This window comes from Gobius niger, assembly GCF_951799975.1.
Source record: "Gobius niger genome assembly, chromosome: 3".
In the NCBI taxonomy this organism is placed as follows: Eukaryota; Metazoa; Chordata; class Actinopteri; order Gobiiformes; family Gobiidae; genus Gobius; species Gobius niger.
Window position 1 is genome coordinate 16196434 of NC_136854.1, and position 13184 is coordinate 16209617.

Sequence of the window (13184 nt, forward strand, 5' to 3'; positions counted from 1 at the left end):
CCCCTCTGACATCACTACAACTCGGTTTGAGGAACTCTGGGAAATGTGGTTTGTTATACTTTGCCGAAAATACAGCGTTTGTACCGAAGAATCACATTCGCAACTCGCCTGCATTTACGCACGGGGCGTTTTAAGCTTTAGGACTTAGAAGAAGCTACTGCTATATATAAACAGGCTTTTTATTGAATACACAGGAAAGGTGGGGTTTTTCCTCCCTTAGTAATAGGACTAATATAAACAACGCAATTTGGCACAGACCAATTTGTATCCTATTTGACAGATTTTTTTTTTCTAATTTCCTTCAGTTTATCCAGGCAATAAAACATCATTATTGGTCAATGTTATTACCAATAATAATGTCAACCACCTGCTTTGGGCTTGGTCCACTGTTAGGGAACCACAGTGGGCCTGCAGGTCCTCAGATAGTGATCCCAGTCCCTGTCCCTACTCCAGAAACATAATACAAAAGACAAAAAAAAAAGTTCAAATTCTTGCTTCTCAGACTGCCACCCATACTTCAATGTTTGTGTGTGTGAATTATTAATTAAGACAGTTTATAATGAACTAACTATTATGATTATCCCAATTACATCTTGGTTCATTTTTTTTCTCTTCATGTTGGTTGGTCATTTTGTTCACTATTCACCAAACTACTGTCCCGAGAGACAACAAGAAGAAAGTTTAAGGCGAGACACTGCAGGTGAATAGGGAAAAAATGTATATTTACAGATATCAATTTGAAACTTTTGCTGTAGATCACTGCCATAAATGTGAGAAAAAATCTGAATAATGGATAGAGCTACATTCAAATTTATGGTTTCATTTTATTGATGAATGAGTTACCAAGACTTTTTCAGAGGGGATTTTGGATGTCTTATTTAGTTTTAAAATAAGCTGTTTTTTAGTGGAAAAAATTGTAAAAATGTAATTTTCGCCTTATTTTTTGACATTCAAAACTCAATAAATGGGGCTTAGGGATTAAATAATAAAAAATCCCTCTGAAAAAATCTTCCAAATATTGTTTAGTCCAAGGCTGGAAAATGTGAAGTCTTTAGGTCCGACTGACGTGGACATAGTGGCCCCACAATGACAGAAAAATGTGTTTTGAGAAAAAGGCCCTTGAAATTGCATTGTCCCATATAAGTCTATGGGGGAACATTGAATCAGCGCAATATTTAAACATGTTATTGTGAAGATTAGGCATATTTTCTGTTTCCGGGTGAAAGCTTAGGCTATATGTTCAGAGACCAATTTGGCCCAAAACCTGAAAACTGAAAAAATTGAGTTTTGCCTGTAGTGTCTCCCCTTAAATGAGTGTGTGACCGATGCAGCCCCGCGTCCGTGCAGAGAAAACCTGAGGCGAGCAGCGCCGGGACACAGAAGGCTGAGCGGGGACGCGAGTGGACAAGCACTCGCACCATCATTTACGTAATACGACTGAGATGTGGGGCCCTTGCGGCTGCGGGGCCCTTGCGCAACGTGCGTAGTCTGCGAATAGGAAAACCGGCTCTGCATGAACACACTAGTCAACTGCTTTAAAACTGTGTCTACTAGTGCCACAGTAGTCGATTAGACGGTTAAAACCCCAATCTGTGTGAAACACCTGTGTGTGCCTTTTTGATTCGAATTATGAAGACAATATTGTCATATCTTGGATCTGTGCAAACAAACAAAACTTTTAAGACAGTCTGTGTGTTTTTGCCTGAAACTTAGGTACTGCTGAGAAAACATTTACAAGACAAACTTGTCCTAAGGGCAACAATGGAAGAAAAACGCCTTCACAAGCTTTATTTATTATAATTTACCTGTAACTGTCAAAGTAGGAATGACTTCATTGATCCTGTCCACATGAATCTATTATAAGCATTTATTGTCGTCAATTTAATGCAATAAATAAGTCTTTACCAATAATTATGTCAACCACATGTTTTGGGCTTGGTCCACTGTTTGGGAACTGAAGCTCTACCTCAACCACTGCAAGTCTGCAGATTATATAAAGGCAAGGCAAGGCAACTTAATTTGTACCACGCATTTCGTACACAAGGCAACTCAATGCTAGTGATCCTAGTCCCAGTCTCAGTCCCTGCTTCAGAAACATAATACAAAAGTATAAAACAAAAACACAAAAAAGGTCAAATTCTTGCTTCTCAGATTGGCGCCCATACTCCAATTTAAACTAAATTTAGCACAATGTAATGTGCTCTGTAACAATCTGTAATAACTTGTACCTATGTAGTACAAACACAGTAGAATAATGTCTATTACTACTTTGTCGGTACAATACAATAGGTAATAAGACACGAGACCCTTAGGGTTAGGGCTTAACCCCTTACATATACTCTCTCCCCCCTTGGGCGTATGGTGGTATTGAGTGTAACAGTTTAGGATTTTTTGTTTTGTTGCTTTTTTAACTTTAACTTAATCCTGTTTGGCATTACCCAAATTTAAAAGCCTCTTGAAATAAGCATCAAAAAAGAGATGAAAAGACGAGAAAAATTAGACGTTTCAAAAAAACACAACAAAAATGCCACAAAAAGGTGCTAAAAACATGCCAGAAAAGCAACAATAACACAATAATAAAGCAACAAAAACACGTCTGACACAAAAGTGACATAAAAGAGACAAAACACCACAAAAATGAGACAGAAAGGTGATAAAAAAGAAAGCAAAATGTAACAAGAACGTGTTGGAGAAGCAACAATTAAAAAGAAACAAAAAAATGCGACAAATGTGACAAAAACGCAGCAAAATGTTATGATCAGTTTTGTAGGTCTTAAATTGGCCTAGAGTCTGTAAGCTCCATTCGAGAAGCTTTCAGATTTGGGTAAAGCCGAACAGGAGAAAATGCGCTCAGTTAAAGCAGAAGTTAAGAGGTTAACTTACTGACGCTTATTATAATTTTCCATTGTGTTAACACGATCCAGGGCTTGACCTTGGTCCTTTTGATCAGTGTAGCGTGTAATGTATGTGTGTAATTTCATTTTGTACAATTATTATAACAATATTTATCAATTGCCACAACAAAATTATAACCGTGTTATCACCAGAGAACAATTTTAACGAAGAACAGCTACGAACACAGAGTATAAAGTATAAAAGAGACTAATTGTGTGTCTCAGATTGTACCTGTTGTTCTCAGGGCGGCGTTCTGTGCAAACACTTTTAATTACAAGTCAAACTGTGTGTTTTTGCCTGAAACTTACATGCTGCTGTTGAGAAAGTGTTTACAAGACAAACTTTGCCTAAGGGCAAAAAGTCAAGACAAACTTGTCCGAAGGGCAACAACAGAAGAAAGACGCCATCACGAGCTTTATTTATTATAATTTGCCTTTAACTGTCAAAGCCGCAATGGCTTCAATATCTCGGTCATAACTGAGCCTGTCCACATGAATCAAAAACAAACGTTTATCACATTCTCTGTCAACACAAACAAACCAGGCTGAAATAGTTTTTATTATGTCAATGCTAACGGACTGACATAGTTTAGTGACATAGTATTCCTCTTCAGAGGTGAAACTATTCGTCCGTGTGCATGAGTCCTGGTCCTCTGAGAGCATGTTTCTCTTTTGTCCATTAGATCAGTTAGTGCAATTTTACTATGTACACAAATTATTTTGTGTCCTTTGCCATTCAGGAGCTGAATAAGTTGTGACCCCTAATGTCGCTCAGTCTGACCATGAAGTGTATCTATTCTATTCTATTCTATTCTATTCTATTCTATTATATTCTATTATATTATATTATATTATATTATATTATATTCTAGCTGAGTTTACACTTTACTTAGACAGGGTTTCCGTAAGCCAAATGTTCAGTAAATATAAAGTCCGTCAACCAAAATGACTGACAAGAAAAACAGAAAATGTGTTAAATACAATGTTTCACCTAAGTCAGTGACTGATATAAACTTTTTTTTGAGACAGGCGTCTTAAAAGTTTAAAGGGACTAAATGCAAGTTGGCCATTTTATACTCACTACTGCCACCTCAGGTCATACGTGTAACTGCAACTGGAACATGTAGAGCAGGGGTAGGCAACGTCAGGCCCGCGGGCCAAATCCGGTCCTCCAGCATGAAACTTTTCACCCACAAGAGGATTTTGAAGAAATATTATTTCATTAATCAGAGCCCAAATACGTGATCAAGTGCTCTAAAATGTGGAAAATACTGTCAATATTTACACATTTTCCAGCAAAACACCCCATTACGTTGTATAAAACTAATATTTGTAGAAAAAATGTGCTTTACTTTGGGCTACAATTATGACTTTCGGCCCTTGGTGTTTTGGCAATAAAGAAAAGCGGCAATCCACGACACTACACTACTAAATATTCAAGGGGGGTTAAATATTGAGGGTTTAAGGTTTAAAGGTTTAATATTTAAATCCAAAAAGGTTTGATCTACGCCTTCAGGAAATGAAAGGATTTCCTCTTTGTGCGTTGCCATATTTTCCAAGAGAATGGCAGCCTCCTGGTACATTTACTTTTATAAAAGTGTGCTACGAACTCAAGACCTAATAAATGCAATTAGACCCATGCGTGTTCAGTAAACTTCTTCAAAAAAGTGTCAAAAGAGCGACAAAAACGCAACAAAACATCCATCTATCCATTCATTTTCTTCCGCTTTATCCGGGGCCGGGTCGCGGGGGCGGCAGTCTCAGCAGAGATGCCCAAACTTCCCGAGTGGGAACGTAGATCGACCGGTAAATCGAGAGCTTTGCCCCGACTCAGCTCCCTCTTCACCACGACAGACCGATACAGCGACCGCATCACTGCTCACGCCGCAACGATCCGTCTGTCGATCTCACGCTCCATCCGTCCCTCACTCGTGAACAAGACCCCGAGATACTTGAACTCCTCCACTTGAGGCAAGGGCTTAGCAGGGCTTTCAAATGAGGCCTTACACTGACCTATAGGCTATAAGCTCCAGTCAAGAATCGTTTAGATTTGAGTAAAGCTAAACTGGAGGTTTAAACCACAAGCATCAACACACAGCTGCATAGAGAGAGAGAGAGGTTAAGACACTATAGTCAACTCTTTTAAAATGTTGTCGACCAGTGCTTGATGAGACGGGTAAAGCCCCAATCCGTGTTAAACTTCAAATACCTGCGTGCCTTTTTGAATCGACTTTCTTGGATCTGAAAAACACTTTCAGGCTTGTCAAACAGTCTGTGTGTTACCTGGAACTTATGTACTGCTGCTGAGAAAACATTTACAAGACAAACTTTTCCTAAGAGTGACAATGGAAGAATGTATTATAACTGAAGTAGGAATGACTTCAATGAGCCTGTCCACATGAATCAATAATACACGTTTGTCATCTTCTCTGTCAGCACAAATAAAGCAGTATAAATTATACTATATATATACCTAACGTAACTGCAGTTCTTCGAGTGTGGCGTGCCCTTCTACGGGCTTCGCACATGCCCGCGAAATCCTATGGTTTATAAAAGGCCCATGGCCCCAACACTCTCCCTTCTTCGAACCAGCTCAACAGAGGAAGGTGGTCCAGCTGGGCCTGCAGGTAAGTGGGCATGCCCACACTCGAAGAACTGCAATTCCTTTAAGTAACTGTAATTTCTTCATGGCCTTCGCTATGGGTGAGGCGAAGGCCTTGGGGAAAATGTACTCCCAGCTGGACAGCCTCGCAAGATTGGATGGGGAAGAAAGAGCAATGCAGCACGTACTCCAGGCACAAGCCACAAGCCCCCACTCATGGTGCTCAAACTACCTCAACTGAGGCGTTGGCAGCAGGTCCACACCTAGACTCAGAGCAGACTGGGCCACCTGGTATGAAAAGGAGGACTAAAATTGCTCCCAAAGACCCCTGATTTAAGCAACGGGTCACCTGTCCCTGCCGAACACTGAGACAGCCACTGAGGTAGCGCACATGTATCCATAAGATAGGAGCGCAGAAAAGTGGACAAAAGCCAGCGCGACAGATGTCACCCACAGTGAGTCCTCGACAATGTGGACACCCCATGCATAGAGTGCGTGGCTATGGGTGTCCCCCTCCACTTTGGCCCAGTCCCGATGGGCATGAGCTGAGGGCAGGTTGTCCTTGTCCTTTAGTGTCTGCTTAGACAGTAGACACAACAATTAAGTCTTTACCAACAATAATGTCAACCACATGTTTTGGGCTTGGTCCACTGTTTGGGACCTGTTAGGTATAGATTCTACCTAAACCACTGCAAATCTGCAGATCTTCAGATAGTGATCCCAGTCCCTGCTTCAGAAACGCCCCTGACTCCACAGGCTACAGTGTCTGAACTGTTCATATTGCTCAAATTGTGTAAAATAATAAATAAGGTCCTACATACAGACTGCATATTTCAGCAGCAAATTGCACCTAAACCAACCTGTATTCAGGTTTGCCATATCAGGTTAGACACAAAAATTAAGTAGACCAGCCCATATACTGTCTATATACTGTAGAATAGCCAGGGACTGTCACACCAGTTCAACCCCAAACTAAGTAATATGATACTGACACTGTGATGGGCCGGTACTTGTATGCACTGAATTTTACAGCCCACCTTTGTCTCAACAATTCGTGTAATGACGCCAACCGAACTTGTTATAGTAGTTAATCAATCCCAAATATGAATTGGATGTATCTAATATCAAACCCATCATGTATTTTAACCTTTATTTTTCCAACCAGGCAATGTTAAATAACTATTGTCTGCATGCAGGTGACAGTTACACAAAATACTACATTCTGAAGCATTTTATTTCTACTGCACATTGAAAAATAAAAACAGAGAAGCAATGTGCTAATAAGACTTATACTTCTATGAAAAATATACAACAATGCAACTACTGAACGTAAGAACATAAAATTAAAGCCACACCGCCACATTTTACCCAAAAAATACAATTTCAATACAAGCTTTTATACAGATATTTTCAGCAATGAAAAATACCTCATAAATGCACAAACAAACATGTGATTTTGCTGTGAGACATGACAGACATGACAGTAACTTTACTGGGAGTGGGTGCGTCTCCAGCTTGTCTCCATGGAGATGTGACTAAAGTCAGCAGAGTTTGAGATTCAAACAGATAACGTTCCCTTACCAGTCCACTCTTTGATTACCCACTACAGTAATAGCCGCTTCTGTGTCGAGCTGGTCATTAGGAGCACGTTTTGTACTGATGGCAACAGTATAGTCCAAAATGTTACGCAGTGCGCCTTTAAATGAATATATATTGTGAGCCATTTGAGAAAGGAGGTTGCATGACCAAGACTGCTTTATCCAAAGTTGGATATTTGGCAATAAATAATACCTGATATAATCGTTGTTTATTACTTTTATTGTGTATAGTTATTGATGTTTGATAACAACAACTCTTAACTCTTAACAACTCTGCTTTAGTCCACCTCCTCGATGGTTGGCCCCTGTGCACCCCTCTGAGCCTCCTCTCTGCAGCTGTCTGCAGAAGCTGCTCCCTGGTACAGCTTACTCATGATAGGGTTGCAGACTTTCTCCAGCTCTTTCTGCTGGTGCTGGTACTCCTCCACCTCGGCCAGCTGGTTGTTGTCCAGCCAGCTCATGGTCTCCTCACACTTGTCCAGTAGCTTTTGTCGGTCGTCTTGGCTCAGTTTGTTGCTCACGGCCTGGTCCTGCACACTGTTCTTCACGGTGAACACGTAGGCCTCCAGAGCGTTCTTGGCACTGACCCTGTTCCTCTGGGCGTCATCCTCAGCTTTGAACTTCTCAGCGTCCTGCACCATCTTCTCAATCTCCTCTCTACTGAGCCGGCCCTTATCATTAGTGATGGTGATCTTGTTCTCTTTGCCAGTGCTCTTGTCCACTGCTGACACGTTTAGGATGCCGTTGGCGTCAATGTCGAAGGTGACCTCAATTTGAGGGACCCCTCTGGGGGCAGGGGGGATCCCTATCAGCTCAAAGCGTCCCAGCAGGTTGTTGTCCTTGGTCATGGCCCGCTCCCCTTCGAACACCTGGATGAGAACCCCGGGCTGGTTATCGGAGTAGGTGCTGAAGGTCTGGGTCTGCTTGGTGGGGATGGTGGTGTTACGTTTGATCAGGGCGGTCATGACCCCTCCAGCCGTCTCGATCCCCAGGGACAGGGGGGCCACGTCCAGCAGCAGCAGGTCTTGGACATTCCCAGAGGTGTCCCCAGAGAGAATGGCAGCCTGGACGGCAGCACCATAAGCCACTGCCTCATCCGGGTTGATGCTTTTGTTCAGCTCGCGGCCATTAAAAAAGTCCTGCAGAAGTTTCTGGACTTTAGGGATCCTGGTGGAGCCTCCCACCAGCACCACGTCATGGATCTGGCTCTTGTCCATTTTGGCGTCTCTCAGGGCCTTCTCCACAGGCTCCAGTGATCCTCTGAACAGGTCAAAGCACAGCTCCTCAAAGCGTGCTCTGGTGATGGAGGTGTAGAAGTCCTGTCCCTCAAACAGAGAGTCAATCTCGATGCTGGCCTGGGAGCTGGAGGAAAGAGTCCTCTTGGCCCTCTCACATGCAGTACGCAGCCTCCTCAGGGCCCTCTTGTTCTGGCTAATGTCCTTCTTGTATTTCCTCTTAAACTCATCCACGAAGTGACTGACCATGCGATTGTCAAAGTCCTCTCCGCCCAGATGTGTGTCCCCAGCTGTGGCCTTTACCTCAAAGACACCATCTTCGATAACAAGGACTGATACGTCGAAGGTACCACCTCCCAGGTCAAAGATGAGCACGTTGCGCTCTCCAGAGCAGCCTTTGTCCAGGCCGTAGGCGATGGCAGCGGCCGTCGGCTCATTGATGATTCTTAGGACATTGAGACCGGCGATTACGCCTGCATCTTTAGTGGCCTGTCTCTGGGAATCGTTGAAATAGGCGGGGACTGTGATTACTGCATTGGTCACCTTTTGACCCAGGTAGGCCTCAGCCACCTCCTTCATCTTCACCAGAACCATGGAGGAGATCTCCTCTGGGCTGAAGGCCTTGTCTTCTCCCTTGTACTCCACTCTGATCGTGGGTTTGCCTCCATCACTGAACACGTTGAAGGGCCAGTGCTTCATGTCAGCCTGCACAGTGGGGTCGTCGAACCTGCGCCCGATGAGCCTCTTGGCGTCAAACACTGTGTTGTTGGGGTTCAGAGCCACCTGGTTCTTGGCAGCGTCCCCAATGAGACGCTCAGTGTCTGTAAAGGCCACATAGCTGGGGGTGGTTCTGTTGCCCTGGTCATTAGCGATGATTTCCACTTTTCCATGTTGAAAGACCCCCACACAGGAGTATGTTGTGCCAAGGTCAATGCCAACAGCAACTCCGTTTGCAGACATCTTGATGGATTGACTGAAAAACTGCGAAAGAAACAAAAAAATGTTTAAATCCCTCTTTAAAATAATAATTGGAGAGTTAGTTATTAATAAACTTTAGCTTTATAGCTAAGTAACATGATACTACAAAGTGATCTGATTGTCTGATTGACCAAATGTCACTTTTCATGTTATCTTATTTATTTAATATTCTTAATGCAGGTCCCATAGCCGTATAGTTGAAAGTTCAAAGCTTTTTTTAAAGTAAATCTTAATTCTGTGTTACATGTTTTATGTAGTAGCACGTTTGGACTGAGAAAAAATCCTAGTTTATGAACCTGTTCTCAAATCATGGCAATAAAACCTATTCTGATTCTGATTCTAAAAATAAATATTTGTTACAAACATCATTTATTATTTAATATATTGTTTCTGCTACTTTTCAAACATTGCATCCCATTTAAAACGGTGATGTAAAAATTCTAAATTAGTTGTACTCACATCTGTTGCAGCTCAGTGAGAGGAGGTTCAGCCTTGAAGAAGTTTGCACTTATTCTGATTTATTCTTCGCTTTGCAGTCAGTCTTTTGGTTGAAGGTTCAAATCTCTTAATGTTGCTGCACCCCACATCTTTATTTATACTCTCTCCTCTGTGTTCTGGTGGATTCTGGAGCGATCCCGCCCCCTCTGCCATCCTGTCCAATCATCGGGCTGAACGAGAGAACAGCGTAATGACGTGGATCACATGCTCGATCTTTCTAGTGTTGTCCATAGACTGCAAAACGTCTGGATTAAGGGAGAAAACAAGACAAATCTCCTGAAAAATAGAGAACTTCCGCTCGGCTGAGACTGTAGACAGGAAGAGTATTGGTAATGAAACAAACAGTGGGTTTATTGAGTTTGATTTTGCATTTATCAAGTCTGTAACGAAAACCCTTTCCTGAACTCTTTTCTTGATGTTTTCTTGAGCCATCTAGCGGCTACATACTGTAACTTACTCAAATGTTGTAATTTTGGGCACAGCAACTTCTAATAGTACTCAAGGGAAATAACGATTATGAATATGATGTTTCTAATATGACTAATTGGCTATTTTATAACTTAATTTAAGTGTGTTTATTAAAAATAATGGAATAAAATTGTGCCCATTATTTCAAATGTGTTTTCTTTAATGTGTGGACGACCTGCTTTGGCTGCTGTTATCATACAGTATAGTTCTCTGGCCTGTCTTTTGTCCAGTCAAAAGCTGTGTCAGGTTACATTTAATTGCCTTTTTAATATTTTATTCATATCTTACAGAGTTTACTTAATAATGAATGCTTCCCTCAATGTGACATGAAAAAATGAGTGGATGCTGAAGTCTTCTTTTGTTTTGCTTTGGATGTTGTTGACATTGAATACGAGGCATTTGTGGGGGCGTGAGTTATATTAATAATGTATAGTTTTTACTGTTTTATAGGGTCTTTATCCTACTCCTGCTTGTTTTCAGCAATATCCACAGTCCACCTGGCTTTTAAAACTCTACTTTCTTTAGGGTTTAATTTTAAACTCAAATTAGTTGATTTACATCTAAAATGAGTCTGTTCTTTTTTTTCTTGCACAGGGGGAGGAGAAATTAGTGTTGCTGTCTTTCAGACCCTAATGAGTTAAGGTATGTGATAAGTCTAAGTATTTTCTTTGTATTTTCCAGCTGGTGAATTTTGTTGAAGATCAAATAAAACCTGTAGGTCTACAGTGCCATCTATTGGACATGTTTTATACAATACAGTACTGCACAGTCAGTCTAATCTATATAGGCCTAACAATTGGCAATGTTTGAAACTGTAGCATCACACATCAACACATAAAGATATCTATATTTGAAATCTGTGTTATTTTGCACGGTTAACAACTAAAACTGTTTCCAAAGTGCCTCACAAAGGAAGAGAGACACCACAACAAACAATTGTGTACAATTATGAGACTCTCACTAGTGCACTGATAAAATGTGTTCGAACTCACAACACTTCAGGCCAATTTAATTTGCAAAGTTAGAACTCAAAAAGTGATAATACATGGACTGTATATTAGCTAAAAGCAGAGCCGTGGGAAGATATTTTAGTTAGGGGGTGCTGAGGGACAAAATTTACCCCCAAAATACTTTTTCTGTGCATAAATCCTACTTATTAACCTCTTAACTCCCGCCTGAACCGAGAGCATTTTCTCCAGTTCAGCTTTACCCAAATCCTGTAGGCCAGTGCAACACCTCATTTGAAAGCTAAGATCTACAAAACTCATCTAAATGGATCTTTTTCCTCACGTCATCAGATTTTTTTTCCATCTTTTTGGGGGGGTTATTCAACTCTTTTTTTGTCACATTTTTTGTCATTTTTTGTTCTTTTTTTTGTCATTTTTTGGTCATTTTTTTTCGTCACTTTTTTGTCACATTTCCATCATTGTTTTCGTCTCAGTTTTGTTGCTATTTTCACACCTTTTTTCCAGAAGCTTTTGGACTGGGGTAAAGTTGGAGAAAATGTGCTCGGTTCAGGTGGGAGTTAAGGGGTTAATATTGCCTGCAGTTCACAAACTATCCACCAGGGGGTGCTGCAGCGCCCTCAGCACCCTGGGTTCCCACGGCCTTGGCTAAAAGTGTATTTTTCTACCCTGTCAAACATTTAACTAGACATTCTACTGAAGGCAGTTTGATATTGCTCGTTGATTTTTATCAAGTTGGCTACCGGCAAGTATGAACATGGCATTATTAATAAAAACTGAACCAACTGGTAGGCCACGCCAGTAGGACATGTGAAATGCTGCAGGTAATCTAACACAGAACTGCTTGTATCTTTATGCAGAACTGATGAATAAAGTTTTGTTGTAAGAGCTTTGCCCCTCTGAGCATTGTCATTAGACTTGCATACTGATTCACCCCACAAATCCCTGTGATTCAAACACAGCAATGCCGTTCATGTAGTCTGGCAGAGGGAGGAATGCAATGACCTCAACAAGCTCGTAGTTGATCCATGAAAAACAGCTGCATCACTGCAAAGGAAACAGTCTAATAGCTAATGTTAAAGATGTTGTCCGGGGCATGGGCAAGATCAGAGGCTACTTGTTGTTGAACAATAAAACACAAGATTTACCTCAACTGATAATACTTATATTTATTGGAATAGCTGCCGATGGAAGCGACCTGATTTTTGTTTGTTTTTGTTTTGTTATTCGGTATATTGTAAAAACTGACAGTTGTGAAAAAATAAAGCTTTGTGTGCATCTATGAAGTTTTTGTTTGTTTATCTGGAACTTGCAGGCCAGTTGTTTACATTACCGTAACTATAGGTTGTCAAATTTGCTCAGAAACCCATCCTTGTGTCAAATTGGGGTGAATAGAAAAGTGTTTGCAAAGGAATAAGAATGGGTTAACCATTTAACATTCCCGCTCTCCATTGTTTATTGTTTGTAAACAAAACAAAATCTGATATATGGCATTTAAGTTATTTCCCGAACTGCTCAGTAAATTGTCAAAGGACACAGGAGTTTTAAAAAAAAATGCATTTTACACCAACAAATTGCACTGTTGCCACTGGTGAATTATTGTGTCTGACCCACATGATCATTAACCAAAGATTTGTCTGTATGTTGTAACTTGAAGAATCTGTCCAGCCCAAGTTAGATCGAACCATTGTTAGTTGCACCTGTAGAATTTGCAAATGTTGCTGAAGCGTTCAAAATCCTGATGTATATTTTGTTCTCACGCTTGATCAACAAAACGTCTCATTTTATCACCTCTATCAAGTCAAATAAAACACCGCGCTGTGTGATTTTGCCGTTTCCCTCCCCCCCTCCCGTCTGCGCCCGAATGGTACAACCCAAACCTTAAGAACCGCTGCCGTCCACGCGCTCCCCTACCGTGCCAGTTACAAGAAAAAACGTCCACCTGA

The 13184-nt window shown here is 41.2% G+C and overlaps 1 protein-coding gene and 1 long non-coding RNA gene across 3 annotated transcripts; one reads left to right on the plus strand and one right to left on the minus strand.

The window, feature by feature from the left end:
- Positions 1-7372: 7372 nt before the first annotated feature.
- LOC306960332 (heat shock 70 kDa protein 1-like) lies at positions 7373-9900 on the minus strand (the record flags this gene model as incomplete). The annotated part of the gene is made up of 2 exons (XM_079552758.1): positions 9767-9900; positions 7373-9310 (listed from the first exon to the last, which is right to left on the minus strand). The coding sequence occupies exon 2, from the start codon at positions 9287-9289 to the stop codon at positions 7373-7375; it is 1917 nt and encodes a 638-aa protein (XP_079408884.1). The 5' UTR covers positions 9290-9310; positions 9767-9900.
- Positions 9901-10041: 141 nt separating this feature from the next.
- LOC306961343 lies at positions 10042-13172 on the plus strand. 2 transcript variants are annotated; one of them, XR_013792755.1, is made up of 3 exons: positions 10042-10134; positions 10868-10915; positions 13125-13172. It is a non-coding gene; the product is annotated as an uncharacterized lncRNA (long non-coding RNA). The 2 variants fall into 2 exon arrangements; XR_013792756.1 differs by having other exon boundaries at positions 10095-10149; positions 13125-13167.
- Positions 13173-13184: the final 12 nt, after the last annotated feature.